The sequence below is a fragment of the Melanaphis sacchari genome, unplaced genomic scaffold (genome assembly GCF_002803265.2).
Source record: "Melanaphis sacchari strain LSU unplaced genomic scaffold, SCAv2.0 Contig13_pilon_pilon, whole genome shotgun sequence".
NCBI lineage: Eukaryota > Metazoa > Arthropoda > Insecta > Hemiptera > Aphididae > Melanaphis > Melanaphis sacchari.
The window spans coordinates 2,987,803-3,008,985 of record NW_020270588.1 but is presented as its reverse complement, the minus strand read 5'-3'; the positions used below and the strand labels follow the sequence as shown (position 1 = coordinate 3,008,985).

Here is a 21,183-nt window from a genome sequence, read left to right as displayed (position 1 = left end):
ATACCAACGCTGTAATGACCTCTTTTGGGTGGGGGGAAGAAAAATCGCACTGGATGAGTAACGGTCAATGGACCCCGACTTTATGTCACTTTTTACACTACCTAGTAAAATCATAGATATATTTTATAGGCCATATCCAATTGTAACTCTGTTATGCAAATACATTTATATTCGTTTTTTTATGTGCCAACATATCCTTGTGGGCATCCTTTTTAAAATATAAAATTTTTAAAATTGGCATTAACGTGTACATAGGATTGTTTATGTACCAAATTTCAAAACCATACGTGTTGTAAACGTAAGTTTGTATTGTTGATTGTTAACACTTACCATCGTGTTACGCAATCACAATCTGAAAATCAAATATAATGCAACAATCACAACAGTAAGGTTCTAAATACTATTTAATACTTATAGTTGATTATTAAGTATACCAAATTTATTAGATTTTATATGGTTCTGAATTTGTTCGTATCTAAAGAATAATTAAAGTACTATTAATACAATTCATGTATGATTATAATAATTCTAGTTCTTAAATTTATTATGTTTGTAGGTACTTTTGTATCAATTAAATTAAGGTATATGCATGGAAAAAATATCTTTATTAATAGATATGATACATGACTTTAGTAGATAATTGAAGTTTTCATTTAAGATTGAAAAACATAAATTTTTCTTTAGATTAGTCTCAAAACTGATTTTAATTTCCAAGAGCGAGAGATAAATTATAGTATACGCATCAACATCTTGATGACGATTATTGCTCGTAACGCATTTAATGTAGAGAGCTATTCAGCAGAAAATTTGTTTAAAATATTTTACATAAATTAAATGTTTTAATTACCTAATAGGTTTAATATTTATCAACAATTATCAATATTAGAAAGTAACTAATTTTCTCAAAATTCACCAATAAAGTCTACTTTAAATTTTGCAAGTATATTCTTAATGCACATTTTTTCAAGTAGATGCTTAAGTCATATAGGTATCTACATTTTATTCTTGAAATTATTACCTTTTTTTCTTGGTACATTATAAGATAATCTATACTAATATTAAAAAATATTTTTTAACTAAGTTAAGTTAGTATACACACTATTAATAGTATAACTCTTGTAATTATATAATTATAATTATAATTTATTGCCATCTAAAAATATAGCTATTACATCGCATAGGCCATAGGTGTTCAAATCGGTTGTACCTATCTACCTAGTACTTTTTTATTTAAAATAAAATAAACAAGTTAAAAAAATAATAATAATATCCAAAAACTGTAAATGTTAAATATATATTTATTTTAGATTTTAATAACAGTAATATCATTTAAAATTTAGGTTTAGCATTATTCTAACTTTGGTAATATTGAGTAAATTATACTATGTTTTCAAATAATATGCTATACCTAATATCTAAACTATTTGGTAAATTTTTATTCAATTTTAATAAAAAAAAAAAAAAAAATGCAATCAAAAGAATAATATTGAAAATTTTTAAACTAAATTGCATAAAAAAATGTTTTTGTAATTTTTTGAAATTTATTAAATTGAAATGTTATTACTAATTTCTGTAAAAAAACACATTTAAATATACCTTCTGATTTTTCACAGAGACACTTCATATGGATGCAGGAATTCTAAAATAATAAATATAGAAATTGTAATATTATTTGAACTCTGGAAGGATTATACTTTCATCACCGTTTGGACTGAACCTAAACATTAAACTTTAACTTTGCAGATTTTCTCTATCTACTATTTAAATCACATAAAAAACATAGGTATATTTTCGTAAAATCAATACATTTATTTCTCAATTTTATTCATAATTTAAAATTACTAAAGTAGATTTAAAAAATTAGTAAGAAAAACTATAGGTACCTACTTAAGCTTTTTACGTAAATATTAAAATAAATTATAAATGCTTCTATGGTTGAAAAATACTTATATTAAGTGTAAAAAATACATACCTATTAATAATTTTACTATAGTTATAGTAAATATTCAATAATAAAATAAGTAATTATAATACTGGAATAAACGACTATTCACAAATCATTCTTACCATAAAACACTTAATATAAATAAGGTAAATTACTGCAATATATCATTTAGGAAATATTAGTTGTTCAATATTTATTACTAATTTTACAACAATTATGAAATATGATATTATAACTTGTAGTCTACGTGTAAAAAGAAGTCACTATAAATAACCCCTCACCAATGACCAATAATATGTTTTTCCAAACTAAACTTTATTAATTAATTTAGTATTTAATTTTATTCTATTAATTATAACAATTAAAAAGTATTAAAAAGTTCTTATGGATAATCAACAGTCTATTTTCCTGACTATGTCTTGCGATGGGCACACATTTATGTAGCTAGTTGTCATGCCTTAAGAGTAATGCATTTTTATAAAATTATTTTTTATCAGTATATTTACAGAAACTAAATATCATTTGGTAAATGTGTTATAAGTCAATAGAACGGTCAATATATGTATAGTTAAATAACACACTAATATATGATTGATAGATCTGTCAATTGTCATAATACTCTGTTTATATTTACTTACAAATTTGATTATTAATGTCCTTGGCAGGTAGACCAATGGGAACTTGATAATTCACTATTTATTACTTATTTTACAGAGTGATTATTTAAACTCGTACCGCTCATTAATTAATTTTATTTTTCATGTTAATTTATTAATAATAGTTACTTGTCACTTATAAATACTAGTATTTATAACCAATAATATTAAGCTACATTTTGATTTTATAGTAACCCACTATTAAGTATTAAGTAAACTTTTTCTATTAGATAACTCATGAAAAAAAGGTTTTAACCTTAGTATTTTTTTAGTATTAATAGCTTCAATAAGTGGATTATTTTTATAAAAAAATTGTTATTTTACTTCAAAAAAGATTTTATTAAAAAATTCGGGTATTATAAACATTTTTTTATGAATCTGATATCCAATAGTTGGCAGCACAATTGCAATCTGTATATCATAATGATTATATTAACAGTCTTTTAAAAATAATTTTTAAATATAGGAATAACAGAAATACAAAACATCTCAATAGTTGATGTCTTTCAAATAGTTAATATTATAATATGCTTATGACTGATCAATCTAAAAACAATTAAGTTTTACTGTATTAGGTTCTAGTATAATTATATAATTACCTATAAAAAATATCAGCTATAAGCTGGTCAAACAATTTAATGTATAATACATTTACTATAAGTTTATGTCAAAACTTTGATATTATCAATCAACAAATATTAATTATGAAATAAAATTATAACTTGTTTAATATTGATATGTTTTATCTTAAAAAATATATTTTGAGTAAAAATATATATACACACAAATATATGATGCATTTTTTATAAATATTAATTTTTAATACTTCAAAAATAGTATTAATATTTGTATATGAAATTGAAAATAAATGAAATTATGAAAAAAAAAAACTTTTAAAGCAGTCTTATAATGATATCAGAATGTGTTGGTTTAAAATTAACTTTTGAACAATATGTTATTATATTCAACAATGACCACGATCTTCAACTCGCTGTCTTGGAGCAGCTTTGATGATGCAATCTACACGAAGAATCATTTCAGCAGCTTCTACAGCAGATACAAGTACTTGCCTTTTAACAACAAAAGATTCAGTGATTCCAATCTCTTGCATGCTTCCCAAACAATTATTTTCCATATCTAAATAAAAAATAAAGATCATAAACAGTGTATCTTATATCTTATAAAATCTACTAAATGTTTACTGACCAAGTCCCATATTATTTTTTCCGAGAGCATGAGCAGCTCTTAATTCATTTATTAACTGTGCTGAATCTAAGCCAGCATTATCAGCTATAGTGATGGGAAGAGATTGTAATGCTCTAGAAAATGCTTCCATAGCTACAGCTTCTTTGCCTGGAGTTTTGGCTGCTTCAGCACTTACAGCATTTGCCATCAACATTTCACTACAACCTCCGCCGTAGACAATAGTTGGCTCTCGTACAGTAGATGATAAAACACATAAAGCATCATGTAAAGAACGATCAGCTTCATCAATTATCTGTTCAGTAGCTCCACGAATAACAATAGTACAAGCTTCACCAAGAGCCACACCAGAAAAACGTAACAATGTGCTTTCACCAATCATTATTTCTTCAATAAGTTCACAAGTACCCAACTTAGCTTTCACAGGAGAATCAAAAGTTGACAGAATTTCACCACCAGTAACTAATGCTAGACGCTCAATGCCATCAAAATCAGCATGTTCAATAGCCATAATACCGGCATCAGCAAAAAGTTGTTCTGGATAATTGTAGATCAATTGCCTGTAAAGATAAAATATTATAAAAATAATTTTAGCCATAACATTTTATAAAACTATATTAACCATGTAAAGTTATTAGATAATAATACATTCAATTAACTTTATTTTCTTTTTTTTTTTTATTATTATCTTAAGTTTGGAAACTAAGCCTATTAGCAAAGAGAAGATATGGTAGGTATTTTGAAATTTTTCGTAAGGTTTTTAGGGTTATAGAACATGTGTTTGATTGTGTCTGATAGATTTGTCGCTAAGAAATTGGGGGGGGGGGGGTCACTGATCCGAAAGCTAACGAAGCCAGCAAATAACACGTTAGTAACTGATTTTAACTACCACATCATACCAGGCCACTTAAATAAACTTATACAATGGTAGAGAATAATAAGTTATTTATCTAATAAAAAAATTAAGTACCAACTAGTAATGCATAATATTAAAAACATCAGAATTCAAAAATTTTTGTTTTTATTCTTTTTATTTCTGATTATTTAATTAGTATTTTAACAATGATAGACGGAATAACATGAAAATAGCTAATGTAAATAAATAAAAGGTGAAGGAAGAGTTCTCTTGTCCTTTATGGCGAGATAAAAGAATGCAGGACAAGGATGCCAACCCCACAGAATTGAGAAAAATGGGCGAAAAAAGAAGAGATTTTACTATAACAATAAATTAATTCAAATAGGTCTTGAATATAAATTACTTTGAAGATTATCATATTACCTATTTATGAACACATTACATTCGTACGCAAGTATTTTGCTAACTTTGTCTTTCATTTTTTCTTTTTCTGCTAATTCAAGTTCTGCAACCTTTGCCATGGAATCTACTTTGATACGAGACCCAAAAACTTTTATTTTATCAGTATCCATAGGTGTATTTGCTATTAATATACGAGCATTTTCTAAATGTTTTGGTTGATATTGGCCAATCTTTTTGTCAAGAAGAAAACCTATTTTAAAAACAAATAATATGCAATTATTAATTTATTTATTAACACATGTATTTTTTTAGAGTTTATTTAAAACAGGGTTTACCTTCATCTAAGAATGAATCTTCCAAACAACCACCCTTTAGCTTTATAATTTGTATAGCTGACAAGTTTCCTGATCCTTTTAGACGCAAGATGGCATCTACTGATAGTTTGGCAAAATGTTCTTTATGTTGAGATAAGATCTTAGAACTTAATGTTGTGCGAGCAATATTTAATAAATCTTCCCGAAATTCAGTTTCATTTTCGCTATGATTTAATGAAGCTGCCAATAAAGCTTCATGTGCTATCTGTGTTGCCTTTCTCCATCCAGCAATAATAATCTGTGGATGAATTTTTTGATCAACTAATTTTTCAGCTTCACGTAATAATTCTGCAGCTATATAATAATAAAAAAAATATATATTTTTTTTACATTTCTACACAAACTCATCATTGTTATATTAATTCTATATACCAATAAATAAAAATTAATAATAAAGTTATATTATAAAATTGAATTGAATAGGTAATTAATTATTGTACTAAGTAGGGTTGTATAATATAGACCAGTGTTTACCAACCTTTTTATTAAGACAACTCAAAAATGTACTCTTTATCCTAAAAAACTAAGCATATTGTTTAAATTTTATTATATAGTAATAGAAATAATATTTTTAATTTAAATTTTTATGTAATTTTATAATTTAATTTAAATTTAATAAAATAATTCTGTTAGATAATTACAAAATTTTTTCCAATTTATTAATTTACATTCAGTAGCCTATAACGAATATTTTTTTGTTATGCAATTTTAGATAGTCATTAATTTAGAGTATAAGACATTGAAGGTTTTAGTGTATATCACTTATACAAGTGATATGATGTGATAATTGTGTTCCATAAGTGGTAAATTGTATGCAATCAAAATATAACAAATTAATTTAATTATTATTTGTGTTGAAAGGATATATTTTGTCATTTACCAACATAAGTAACTTAAATTGTATTAATAATTAACAAACATAATTATTATGTTAATACATAAAATAATAGATATTTGAGTTATAAATGATTATGTATTTATTAAATACGAGTACTAACTAGCCAGTTATAAGGATAAAAGTTAAAATACACTTTCTAAAGGTATTTTTACAACTCAATAATTTTTATTAATTTTAGTTGCACAATACTTGATATAACTGAATACAAATTTACCTAAAACAGTGACAGACGTAGTGCCATCACCAACTTCACCATCTTGAACCATAGACATATCAACTAATATTTTAGCAGCTGGGTTATCCACTTCAATATTTTTTAAAATTGTTGCACCATCATTAGTAACTTCAATTTTGGAATTCATACCGCCACGACCAACAGAAATGAGTATCTTATCCATACCTTTTGGACCTAGTGTGCTTTTGACTAAATCACCAATGGCAATAGCACCGATGAAACTAGATAAACGTGCATTTTCCCCTCGATCTTCTTCAGCTTGATGTTTCAAAATACGTACGGGATTCAATGAAACCTATATGTAAATAGTGAAGTCATAATAAGAATATCCCTATTCATTTGCAAACATCATAAACACTGAGATAATTTTTTTATCTTTTGCCGTATTCGGGCAGTTAATTCTTAAACATTACTGTTTCATTTGGCTTACCATTTCTGAGATTAATTTGTAACGTTATGTTTATCAAAAACGAAAACAAAATAAATGTAAATTTGTAGGTGAAAACTGAAAATCTCAACAAAATTGAATAATCTATTGAACAACGAAGCTATAGAGTAGAAACAGTATGGAGTATGGACAACAACATCATTCATCAACAACACAATCGTCCACTGTTTAGTGTTTACAGTTTAGTCCAGTGAACACAACAAAATACACTCGTTTAAATCAACGAACAAAAAGAAAAACAAAAAAAAACAGTAGAAATCGTAAATTTCAAATTCGGCAAATCAGTGTACCCATGTGGTTGTCATGGTATTATATACGAGCTTATCATTTATATTGATAAAACATACAATTCATGTGTTATCATAAAACATACGATTCGTGTGTTATCATTTTATTTGGTAATAATCAATAGGCTTACTGTCGTTGCATTAATCAATACTGAATTTAGTGTTAGAACTTGTGAGTTGTGACTTACCGTAAACGAAAATATTAGAGAACGATACTAATAGTTACGTTTTTTCCGAATTAGTTGGAGTACTATCTTAAAGCAAGCTTTTATTTTTTGTGGATACTTATCTAATCTAAAAGACTAAACGATTATTTATTATGGAAATCAAAAACATTATCGATTCGATGTCCAAAATTGCCATAACAGATTGTTCTGGTGAGCTTCTACTGTTAAATATTCTTAACTGATTTATGGCTTATTTTAAAATAATATTACAAAACCAAAGTGAAATGCAGTATTGACTGAAGTTGTTGATTCAATTAATTATACTTAAGTACTTCAAAATAAATCAATATTTTTGAATCTACTTCATTGCAGGAACATTTTTTAAATGGGTTCATAGTGTTGTTCGAAACAAATGTAATATGATTATGAGTCAGTTTATTAAAAATTTCTAACTTGAAATTGTGGATGTAACAATAAACAAATAATTATAATTATTTTTAGTTAAAATATAAAAATGATTTATAATTATATTAAAAATGTATATAACAGTATACATTTTTAAATAAACATAGATTTTAATTGTTTATAAAATGTTACTTTATTTCAATTGTATATATAAGATAAAAACATAGTTTTACAAGTATTCCCTCTTAAGTCATATTAGTTTATCATATTATAATTTATATAATTATTAATTTAATTTAAATATGTAGTATGTAAATATACATAGTTGCAATAAAGAATGTAATTTATGAAATGCCATCATGTATTATCAAATGAATAAAATAAATAAACAAACATGAATCTTATTCTATTATTTTATTTATACTCTGTAAACATTTTAGATGATGATACATTTTATGACATAACTTCTGAAAAGATTTTGGGTATTAATCTATCTGGCCATGAATACAAAAATCAAAGTCTCAGGTACCTAATGTATTTATTATTATTGTAATTGATTTTTATCTAATGATGTGGCATTAGTATTTTCAGATTTCTTAAAGTAAAGAAGACAATTGAACAATTGTCTTGCTTAAAAGAATGTCTATTAAAGCAATCTGATGATTCTACTGATATCATTTTAAGTGCCGTTCATTGTGCTGCAGTATCAAAGTGCTTAAATTATGTTGTCACTTATGGATTTATTCCATGTTTTATACCGAAATTATGGAAATCATTTGAGAGAAACGAAAAACACGTCCGAATCTCCGAAAATGTTTCATCTGATACAGTAATGATAATTATTTCTTATAATTTATTGTCTATTGATATGTATTTGAATTACAGTTAAAAATTGAATAGTCCATAATTAATACTATGTAAATTATCAATAGAATTAGTAATAAACCCTCTTTCGTTTTATTAAAAATCATTATGGATATTTGCTTCAGTTTTAAAACCATGATTAAGATAATTAAAAATATTATACTTCTTTTGTCCCTATGTCAATAATATTTTCAGATACTTATTTCCTGCCACCAGTATATCATCAGTTATATTTTTATATTGTTTTATGATTACACAAAAAAAAAAAAAAAAGTAAATAATTTAAGGATCCTATGTATTAAAATTAAAATAGATATATAATAAAAGATGATTATGATCATTTAAATTTAGCTTCTATAGTAACCGTCATATGTCACTTTTTTAAATCGAACTTCATGTACATCATGTACTCTTTTTCACAGTGTTATTCATTTTATAATATTTTCAGTACACAATTATTAGCATAATTTATGTATGTCTATTTTAATACCATACAAAATTTTATATTAATATAAAAAAAACTTGTATTTATTTAAATATTACAAGTCTTAAATTTTAATATTTTAATAATAATAAGTATTTAAGTGATAAAAAAAAAAATACTTAAGTATTTGAAAAAAAAGAAGTTAGGATGACATTTGTTTTAATTTTTATTCATTTAAGCAAAATATGAGTGATGATAATAGCTGTTACATTTTTCAATGTTACCTACAAAATAAACACATAGTTTTATTTTACAAACACTTTTTTATAAATAATACAAGATTCCTTAACAAAATTTTGATTGTTTAACAAATGTAGTTATTGATTATTGATTTATTCAATAATAAGTATTTAAACCAGAATATTTGAAAAATGTAGATTTATTGGTTTTGATATAATAATAAATCAAATGTAAAATAGCTGTGTATAGCCCATTTCAGTTCTGTTAATTTTAATAATTCAACTCTGGAAATATGTATCATTATCTGAAATATGTATTACACTTAAACTAATCAAATGAAAAACGTTAATTTTTAGTAAAACTGTTCAAATTTTTTCAAGAAGTTAAGGGTTACCAAGTACCTAATATAAAAATTAATGTCAATCTAAATGATTATATTGTTGTTTTAAAGGTTAACCATGAAATGTAATGATTATCATACCTACCTAATTTAATATGACTTCATACCCACCTGATGTGTTGTCTTTATTTTATTAATGCATAACATACTAAAATTAAGCAGTTCTAATTTTTGGTTTTTATATTAAATATTGAAATTAACTGATCTATTACCAAATTTAATGGTGTGAAAATTATATAAGCTTTATACTAATAGACGGAACAATGTATCAGTCACATCGGTAAAAACAGATAGTATCCTATAAAGTACCAACGCATTATGCGTATACAATATATATACTAAAGCTATAGAAATATGTGATATATACTATTTGCATTATATTAATATTTGTATTATTATTAATTTACAGTTATTCAAACATATCCATAGTATTGTTAATTTATTTATTTTATGTGTGTAATTATTAGTCAACTAATAAAGTTTAAGGTATCATTATTTCCTATAAGTTTTAATAATGGACAAAATAGTATGAGTATGGCAAAAATTAAATATAAGTTTTTACATGCATGTTATGCTCATATTAATATTACCATATTCTATTTAAGACTTGGCTACTTGAGCTAATTATTAAATTAAGTATAATATTTTATTTCTTACAATAGATATTAGAAAACAAAAACTCAACTTTAAATATGCACTACACAAAGAAGTTATTAGTAATAACTTTTTACTTATCTTAAATTAGTTATAAATAAAGACTGGATTTATATGCATTTAAAATTTTAAAATATGTGTGTAAACATGCACTAAAAAAAGTCAAAATATGCAAGAAAAAAATGCATCACATGCAAAATAAGATTTTAATTTTTACTAAATTTTTAATTTGATTTTAATTTTGCAGTGATAATTATTTATTATTTTTATTTAAATTTTCATTAATAAAAAGTATGAGATATATAATATAGCAAACATACAATAATAAAATGTAATTAGTTAAATTATAATTTAATTTTTAATCATTAGGTAATACATGTAAAAAATATTTTATTAAAATTAAACAGTAGATACATTGGTGATATAAATAGGAAAAAAGTATCTGCAGTTTAATGTAGTATGTTAATTGGATAAACAATAAGTTACCAAAGGTTATTATTTAAGACGTAAAATATTTTATATTATATAAACATACTTATAATTTGTTTTTTTTTTTTTGCTCAACACCTTTTTGGATCATTAGGTGCATATTTGTACGGTTTTTTTGTTGAAATATGCAAAAATATGCAGAATATGCAGTTTAAAATTTTGATACAAAATCAATCAATGATTTGTGGACATTTATAGACTGCATGTATATGATATTGAAAATAGCAATATGCATTTCATGCAAAATCCGGTCTTTATTTATAAGTAATAACTTTTATGGCCCCCAAATAAAGGTATACACTAAAACAGTACTCAGCTTATACATAACACAATAACTACTATATGAAAATTAAAAAAAAACATCTTTCAAAGAATAGACATTACTGTAACTCTACTTGATGGACTACTTCATCATATAGGGAAAGATGTTCCAAGTATAAGGTTTATGAAATATCTGTTCTTTTGTGTGTATTTTTTAACATATTTTAATTTTTAAACAAATTATTAGCATTTTTAGAAACCTATTTTACATACTTATATTATAGTTTTTAACTTAGCTATTAAGTATAATTTTAATATTTTAGCTAATAACACTAAATTGAAAATGTATATTTGTTACATTTGTAAGGATACAACACTTGTAAGTGTAATATACTTTTAAATATTCAATAATATTATGTATAACTTAATTGGACAAAATAATACAACTTATTTCTTGTTTGATATAAGTGACATGTTTGTGTTTACTTTTACTTAGAAAAATTTATTTAGCATAAATTAAAAAGATTTTATTTTTCATTTTATTAGGTACTCATGATTAAACTTATAACTAACATAAATTATTAGTTTAAAATTTTCAAAACCATTTATTCATTGTTTGTTTCAGGCATATAAAGAACTAAAGTTTTATGTGAATTCATTATTTGATCTGATAGAAGAGCCTACATTAAAAAGACTCATATTAGTGAAACATACAAATGTTTTACTTGCAGGATTATGTCAATTATCTTTGCTACCTATTGCAAAACCTGGTACAGAAATTGCAGCTGGAAGTTCTATAGATGAATTAAAATATGAGCAATTGATAAATGAACAGAATAAATTTAAAAACATTCTCAAAGATCTCATTTTAATAAAAAGAGATCTTATATTTATTCGAGAAATAATTTTTGTTCTTGGTTATAAGGTAGGTACTTATTATTAAAAGAATAAAAAAAGTATATTAAAGATCAAAATTTTATTATTTAACTTAATGTTAGACATTTTTATATGAAATGATTTTTGAACTATAATAAGAAAGCATTTATAGTAAAAATGAAAATTATGGATAGAAATAATTAGGGTAGGGATTTTAATACAATTTTACTATCTAAATTCTAAACACATAAAAAAAGAAAAATGTTATATTATACTTAAACCAATAAAAATAGTATTTACTAAGTAGTTGATATAATAATAAATCATTAAATCATTAAAATTATTTGCTATCAAAATATTATCATTTTGCATCACTACTTTTTAATAGTACATAATATTATATAAAATATTCTTATTTATTATTAAATTAACTTTTTTCCAAATCTTAATCTCTAAAAATACTTTTTATATGTATTGTATTTTTCTTAAGTTTTATTTGTTATGAAGTGAGTATACTATGCCCCTGCATTCAACTTTGAAGCCCATTTTTATTTATTTATAATTCAACGAGACTATTAATTTGCAAAAAAAGAATGTAATATGGATAGAAATATGTAGGACTATACCTTTTTTGCAAGTTTTGCATAATTTTAATATAAAAATGTGATACCAGATAAAAATAAAGAATTTGAAAGCCAAATATTGAAATAAAAGATTATTATTGTAATATTTTGATTACAAGGAAAAAATAAAAAATAATTATTATTATTAATATAAAAAAAAAAACATATTATTGATCAGATTTACACGTATTTTGTCAAATTTTCCAGGTTGTGCATGTGCATAATTAGAAAAACTTGTAAAAATGCCTATATGTGTACATGCTAACTTAAAATATAATAACACAAGGTATATTAAATAACACATAGAGTAATAATAATAATACTCATGTTTAAATAATTATTAAGTTACTTATAATATTATATTTAAAATGATGCTAGTTTAAAATGGCCTTTCTATCTTATAATAATTTTTTATTAATATGCTTGACTTAAGTCAGAAGTTTCACAAGATTTATCAAAAATATTAAAATGGTGGAGACTATACAAGCAAATTTTATTTCTCTAATTAAAAGGAATCAATACTAATTTTAGGCTTAAAATATGCAATTATAAATACATTACAATTTTGAGAATAATATGATGGAATTTAAAGGTTAATTTGAGCTTAAAGCTCAGAATATATTATAATATTATAATTTAATAAATTATATACAACAATTTAAAACATTTAAACTGAATATTATCAAGATAATTTATGTTAGTGGATCAAATTACTGATCCAAGTTATGAACATATTATACAAGGGAACAATATAGTGTTTTTATAATAGATTTTTAAATTTTTAGTGTTTCTACTTATAAAATTTAACTTTTTTGTAAGATTTACTAATGATGGTTACATAATTTATTTTTGAAAAATGATAAGAAATTAAATAAACACTAAGGTTATTTACTGAAAAAACTACTTAAGAGCATGTTTTATTTGCATGTGCTGTCTTTGTCTTACTTACATACATTATATCAATTTTGTTTTCAGCAAAAACCCTTTTATGTTCTTATTTTAATGTTAGAGTCAATTAACCTATTATTAAACTTAAAAGTAAGAATTGTATCTAGAGGTATCACATATTCTTTTAATTTTTATTGATGTTTTCATTTTAAAGTTTTAATACTTTACTTGGCTATTTATAATGTTTAAAATGATAATATCAATTAAAATCTATGTGATGTCTTTAATAATATTTAAATTTTTAAGCACGTTTTAAACTTTAAAATCAAAATATCGTAAAAGTCCAACAAAAGATAACAAATAATTTTTTTTTACCTTTAAGTTTGATAATAGGTAAATTTACTCTAATATTTAAGTTAACAGCATAAAATGAATTCTATTGTACAAAAATTGTCTATATTATATGTTAGTAAGATGAAGACAACACATATGAATATGACATTCTTTTTAAGAGATATTATTCAGTGAATAGTAAAAAGTAAAAGGATTTTCGCGTTAAGGATAATAAATAATTTAACATTTATTTGTATTTAAACATAGTAAATTGCTTTTCTCCAGCTGAAAAAATAATCAAAATTATTCTGTGAGTTCATTAAATTAGAAATTGAGTTAATTTGAACATACAATTTATGAATTAGAAAAAAAAGTATTTTTACGTTATTATTAACAATTTGAGGTACATCTTAAAATGCTTAAAATCCATTTGATCTTTGAAAAGATTATTTTATAATTTATGTTCAATTAAGTTAATATGATCCAATCTAATTACAAAATGTTCCGTAAATCCCCCCAAAAAATAAATGTATGTAAAAGAAGTGAATTGTTAATTTTGACTTTTTGAAAATGAGTATAGACCTACAGGACATTTTCAAAATTTTGTAGAAGATTAGACTGATATTTTAAGAGGTATGTTATTATTGAGCTCACTCTGGAGCTGAGAATGTTTGATAACATTTGAAGATAATCTTGTTAAAGTTTTAGTGTTAATTGCTTCAAATAATTTTGGTACAATTTAGATATTGGTCTTTAATTACAAAAATTCTTATATTTCTTGTTTTAAAAATAATAGTACATTGTTTTTTCTATAACTGAAAAAATACCACGAGAAATAGAAAAATTCAATTAACGATTTAATGGCTTAACAAGATTTCAAAAAGAAAGGTTATATGCTATCTAGCCCTAAGTCCAATTGCTCATTTAATGATTTAAACATTTAAAAGCTATCAACTTCTGAAATAGAAGCGGATCCAGAAATTTTCCATGGGGGGGGGGGGGGGGGCATAGAGATGAGAAAAAAAAAGGTCATCAAATGAAAAAAGCTTAACCCAATAATAACTTTTATTTAATTTGTGAGGGAACCTTCCCCCTCTAGATCCGCCATTGTTCTGAAATATTGTATGAAATTATATTTTAATCACAATTATTTGACATTTCTAAGTTAAAGAAGTAAACTTGTATATTGATAATCTAAAAAGAGGAGAAGTATATGACAAATAATTATTATTTATTAGGAATCCACAATAGAATTAATTAATTTATCATTATTGACGAAAAATAGAAGAGAAAACATTTGTAATATTTGACCTTAGTTTTTTAATGTAATTCTTAGAGGACTTTGTATTATGTCTTACATTATTTAAATGAGTGTTGCAAGTAAAAATAATTATTATTTTCAGTATTGCCAAAAACATATAAAGGCTGGTCTTTCAAAATTATGTTCAGATTTATTGATAGAGTCTCATGGAATTCAAACGTTTTTGAGAGTGGCATGTGATTTAATTTCTGAAACTTCACACGACTTTAATCATCATGGTTTGCTACAATGGTCAGATTTAATCCATAGTCAGTACTTAAAATCAAAAACCAAGTATTGCGATTATATTGTACCTCAGGTAAATAATAGTTGAAAATAAATCATATATCATACTTTTGTGAAGTATTAAGTATCACAGAGATATTTAAATGTTTTTTATTTAATACAATTTAAAATTACCTATTTTTTAAAAAACAGAATTTTTATTTAACTTTTAATTATAATTAATTGCTTTATTTCTTTAATATCTTATTCTTATACATTATATTAAAATATTTTAGATATGGGAGTTATTAAGATCCAATACAAGTTTCAATCAACGTCAAGTTCATAGCGTTGCTATTTTTTGCATTCATTTAATGTCGGAAACAAATTACTATGATTTTCTAGCCTTTTATATATACCCAGTTGAAGAGGAGTTAATGAAAATAAGTAAAATTAAAAATGTGTCAAGATGTATTGAAGATTTCCATTCTCTTTTTTATTTATTCAAGGATGAATTTTGGTCTTTAAATCCAATGTTAATGACACGTGTTGCTCCTATTATATATAATCTGTATACAGCTACTGCTAATGGTGTATACTATTTGAAATCTAAACTAGAAGATTTAGTTTTCTTAATATTAAATTATTCTTCTAAAAGTAAAGATCATTTAAAACTGGTAATATTTTCTCACTACCAAATTTCTGTAAAATATGATGACGATGGTGGAAATATACAAATAAAATGTGTTGAAAAAAAACACAAGTTATATTTAGAAAGTCAAGTTGATTTGATTTTAAATTTAATTGACAAGCGTGCAAACTCAGAATTGATGAAAAATATGTTTTTGATTTTAATTGATATGTATACAGACGTATCATCAATGGAATATTCTGTTATGGAAAAACTATTCATTGTTAAAGCTATTCATCATTTAATTGAAAAAGATGATGTACAAAAATTAATATCTTCTGATCCAGAAATAGTTTTAGAATTCATTAAGTCAATATTAAAAGCTGTAAGTGAAAACAATGTAATTGATGACCAAGTTCTTTCAATTGCATTGATGTTACTTGGATGTGTAATAGAAAATGCCAATACAAACTGTAAATTTGGCCGTATCACGGATTACCTTACAACAATTTCTAGGAATGTACAGAATGCCATTTTTAAAGATCTAATTCTAGAAATTCTAGAGAAAATTAAACAAGTTCACAATAATTGTAAAAGTAAGCAATTGGGTTTTCTACGTACAATTGATGATGTGTTATTTGATGCTAGGGACGAAGTATTACCCTACAGAGCTCATGCATTAATTGAATTAAAAGGAATGATTGAATCTGGAGATAAAATGATTCCTGCAAAGAAAACGGCAATATTAATCACGATTCAGGTATAATATTTATTTGTAAAATTGTAATATTAGTATCAAGTTTATTTAATCTAAAATGTAATATTCTATTTAGGAAAATTTGAAAAATATTGATTCATATTTGTATTTAAGTGCCATATTTGCTTTGTCTTCTTTGTGTTCGTATTTTCCAAATGACATTCTTCCTATACTTTGTGAAGAGTACAGTATGCCATTAAATTACCACCATTCACCAGAAACTAGATTAAAAATTGGCGAAGCCTTAATGAAAACTATAAAATTATTAAGTATGTAAAAACATTTAGGTGTAAATAATTGTGCATAACAATTAAAAGTTAAAATTTTAACGGTTTAACACTCTAGATGAGACCATTCCTGTGTATAAAAACCGATTACTGAACGCTTTTATGGCTGGAGTCAGAGACAATGACCATTTAGTGAGAGCGTCAAGTCTTTCGAATTTGGCTGAAGTATGTCGACTCTTGCGTTACAATCTCGGATCAATTGTTGTAGAAATTATTAACTGTGTGGATTATGTACTGCGATATGATCCAGAAACTGAACCTCGTAGAGCAGCTGTTTTATTATTACAAATGATTATTCAAGGAGGAGATTCAGAACTACTCGAAGTAAGTTCACAATAAATCATTGCTGTTATTGTTAGGAAAGTAAATATATTAATAAAATTTATATTATTATTATATTGTTAATGATTTACATAACATTTAAACCAGAGTTTAATTATTTTTTGTTTATCACTCATGTTTATATTAGGTTTAGATTTATCGTGTTTGCGTACCACTAATGACTGAAAATAAATATGTTTAAAAATTCAAAATGATAAAATAGTAAGACATTACAAAACTACAAAAATTAGTGACAAAATATGTTTGTAATTGTTCTTAATGCTGTGCAAAGTGTATGTCGACAATTATAAATTTATAAATTGTGTATGATTTGGGATTACTGTTATTAATGTTTAATAATAATTTTTTTAGTAATTAATACAAAATATAAAATAATATTATATTTGCTTCTGAGTGGATAAAAAAAAACATTTATTTTCCGTACTAATGTGTGACCACCTGGTACCCATGTAACTTTTAGAAAAAATACAGTTTAGGAATCTCTGGTTTAAATATTATGTTTCTTCTTTTGTCTCCTTTTAAATATAAATATTTTGCTTTTCTATTCAATTTTGATACTTAGACCTAACTTTAATTTTCAAGTATTAACTTACATGTTTAATAAGTATTAATCTAATTCAATATTTACAGATTTTGAAAGGCCATATAAGAGATATTTATCATATGCTTAAGTTCCGATATCACTGCGACAAAGATGAAATTACCAAACTACACGCTCAGGTGGCATTGGAGAGATTGAATGATATAATGAAATCGTTATTTTTGGAACCAAAACAAATAATATAATTCATTTTTACATTTAATAATATATAATCTTAGATTTAAATTTATTTATATTTAATACTTATATATAGTTTTAAGATTAACACTGCATTATTTGGCTTAAGAAATTTTTTTATTTGCAATTCACAACTATAAAAGTTTTATACATATAGTTATTTATCATGTATAATTATTGTTTGGTATTATTTGAAATTTAAAAAAAATTTACCATTGGTTCATTTTTGGTTACAACTAATGATCGCTATTTTTACTAGTAAAGCTAAGAAATTAGTATAATTAATAAAATTTACTCTCATACATGTAATATACTTGATTTAAATATGAATTTTAAAAGAAGTATGTAACATCACCTATTGTTTTCTGGATATCAGATATTACTGATAAATTATTAATAAACATAAGGAACAATTCCACATATATATTTTGATGTTAGTAATATTATTTTATCAATAGCCAATTACTACTGTCTACATATAACACTTACAATTGTAATATGAAACTCGTCTAAACAAAATTCAGCTTAACTAGTAAGTACTTTAGGTGAGGTAAAATGTCTATTATATATTATATATATTTAAAAATACAATTTTAGATAAAAATTTAAATAACAGATATTTTGTGGGGTACTATGGTAGAATTCTTTCACAATAATTGTATTTCATTAGAAAATTATATTAATTGACACTTCATTAAAGTATCGAGGATCGCCAGGTTATGCAGACAACAATAAAGTGATTTTATGCACTAAAAAGTATCACAACATTCCACATAATATCGTGCATTAAAAATGGTAAAATATCCATTAAATATGAAAAAGTTTTTCAAAAAATATACATAATTTAATCGTTTATTTAATAATTATTAATTAGAAAAAATTTACTATCTCTTAACGCTATAAAAACATATATTTTTGTGATGCTGCTCAACAAAACTATGTATAACAAAATTTACTTTTTATTAAAAACGATATAGGTAATTGTCAATTAATATAAGTTTACATAAAAAATATGGGTTCATAGTTGACAACATTTATTATTAAAAGTTTCTACTCTAAATATTTTACAGCTAAATTAGGTTTTTTAAATAGTATTTTGTACAATATTTTATTATTAATTAAATAATGACATTTTATAATAATTAATTCAAAGAAATTGAATAGACTTTTACACAATAAATTGTAGCTTATTATGCCCATGCCTACTGTTACATCAGGTATAAAATATTTTAATTAATTTAATAGCTTAAGAGCCTGCATTATTTTCTAAGTACCTTTTCTCTTGGTTAGAAAATCATCATAATTTTTTTATTAAAAATTTACATATCACTTCTTTGAAACCATTGTTAAATTATAAAAAAAAAGAATAAAATAATGTGATACTATGACATAAATAAAATAAAATTGATTTTATGTTTTCAAGAAAATTATCAGTATTAAATTACTTTTTCATTACATAACAGCTATTTTTTTGTAGATACTACTTTAATCATACATTTTTATTTTTTCACATAAATTATACAAATCTGTAAGTAATAGATTTTGTTTTTTTTTTGAACTTTTGTACAAATTACATTTTAAAAATACCTGGGGGATATCAAAATTAACCAACAGATCAATGATATAATATAAATGTTAATTCAATTTAAAATTATATAATTAAAGATACTAAATAAAAATTTTAAATCATGAAAATATGTGCCAATCAAATAAATGTAGATAATCTTTACCCATTATTTTCTTAAAGAACAATTAAAAAATATAATATATTTAGTTAAAATCAATTATTAATATTTAATAATTTACCTTAACAGTTATCTACTTAGTACCTATAAAACAATATTCTATTATGTAATATTTAGGTATTATTATGTTAATCTATTTCTAATTTATATGAATTACATAATTTTTTTTAAATGTTTTCAATACTATAAAAAATTAATAGGAATTAAATAGAAATAGTAAAATATTAAAATACCATTTGGTTAACAACATAAAATATATATTTTTTTTTTTAGTATACTAATTTGCCAAAAAATAAGAATTAAAATATAAAAGCCTCTACATAATTGTAAGTGTTTTCACTTATCGTAATTACACTGTATTATTAAAACAATGATTTTTTTTATTATTATTACCATTTACAAAAATACGCAAAGCGTTATCTGAAATTAGAAACATTAAACATGACAGCATTGTCGGAAATAGTGTTTATTATTTTTTTATAATTTTATATTTTATACTTATAATTTTTCTGGTAAATTAGATGCCCCGCGCACATGTTTAGTTTCAAGTTGCATTAGCATTTAGCACTAATCCAATTACATACCTATAGTATCATACACATTAAAAAATGTTTAACACAGACATAATATTGCATACAGAATTGCCATTTTTTTTCTATTTTCATGAAGGCTAACACAAAAAAATAAAAAATTTCGGTGGGCCGTCGCATATATTGTATAGGTATAATATTATAATACAACAAAATATAATTACAGATCATTGATTTCCGACTCAAAAACTATTTCAGAATTTAATTAAAAATATTTGTTTATTTCTAACCACTAATTGTGTAGGTATATTACTTTTAACTTTTAAGTACACTTATAATTTCCATGGCTGTTGGAAAAAAGGTTTCTCATTCCGAAAGCTTTAAGAGCATATGCCGAACGTAAAATCAAGTAGGTAAACAATAGGTAGATATAATATAGATAGGTATATGAAAAAGACGATCGATCTGTAACAAATGGGGCTTTCGAATTTCAAAAAACTTTTCTACTATTATATAAGTAAAAAAAGCAAATGCAACTATTTTGAAAATACTGCAATCGCTTTTTCTACTCTTTTTTTTTTTAAATAATAGATATAACAACGTTTTTACCATAAATATAAGATAGGTATTTTATTGTATGATGGTATAATTTCTATGGAT

General features: G+C 23.7%; 2 protein-coding genes across 2 annotated transcripts; one reads left to right on the top strand and one right to left on the bottom strand.

Annotated features, from left to right (window-relative positions):
- Window positions 1-3,454: 3,454 nt before the first annotated feature.
- LOC112591557 (T-complex protein 1 subunit beta-like) lies at window positions 3,455-7,333 on the bottom strand. The gene is made up of 6 exons (XM_025335395.1): window positions 7,000-7,333; window positions 6,549-6,864; window positions 5,398-5,730; window positions 5,084-5,312; window positions 3,808-4,364; window positions 3,455-3,738 (listed from the first exon to the last, which is right to left on the bottom strand). Exons 1-6 carry the CDS (start codon window positions 7,000-7,002, stop codon window positions 3,566-3,568), a joined length of 1,611 nt encoding a protein of 536 aa, XP_025191180.1. The 5' UTR covers window positions 7,003-7,333; the 3' UTR covers window positions 3,455-3,565.
- Window positions 7,334-7,424: 91 nt separating this feature from the next.
- LOC112591556 lies at window positions 7,425-18,390 on the top strand. Its single transcript, XM_025335394.1, has 9 exons — window positions 7,425-7,681; window positions 8,317-8,401; window positions 8,459-8,705; window positions 11,834-12,133; window positions 15,332-15,547; window positions 15,750-16,844; window positions 16,918-17,110; window positions 17,187-17,452; window positions 18,101-18,390. The coding sequence occupies exons 1-9, from the start codon at window positions 7,624-7,626 to the stop codon at window positions 18,254-18,256; spliced, it is 2,616 nt and encodes an 871-aa protein (XP_025191179.1). The 5' UTR covers window positions 7,425-7,623; the 3' UTR covers window positions 18,257-18,390.
- The last annotated feature ends 2,793 nt before the right edge of the window (window positions 18,391-21,183 follow it).

Excerpts from the sequence above, each read along its gene's own strand:
- LOC112591556 (XM_025335394.1), top strand. The coding sequence starts at position 7,624 with ATGGAAATCAAAAACATTATCGATTCGATGTCCAAAATTGCCATAACA. Across the intron at positions 8,402-8,458 it reads TACAAAAATCAAAGTCTCAG|TATTTTCAGATTTCTTAAAG; the intron begins GTACCTAATGTA and ends ATGTGGCATTAG. Across the intron at positions 16,845-16,917 it reads CAATATTAATCACGATTCAG|GAAAATTTGAAAAATATTGA; the intron begins GTATAATATTTA and ends TATTCTATTTAG.
- LOC112591557 (XM_025335395.1), bottom strand. Across the intron at positions 5,313-5,397 it reads AGATTCATTCTTAGATGAAG|GTTTTCTTCTTGACAAAAAG; the intron begins GTAAACCCTGTT and ends TTTTTAAAATAG. Across the intron at positions 4,365-5,083 it reads TGTAATGTGTTCATAAATAG|GCAATTGATCTACAATTATC; the intron begins GTAATATGATAA and ends TTATCTTTACAG.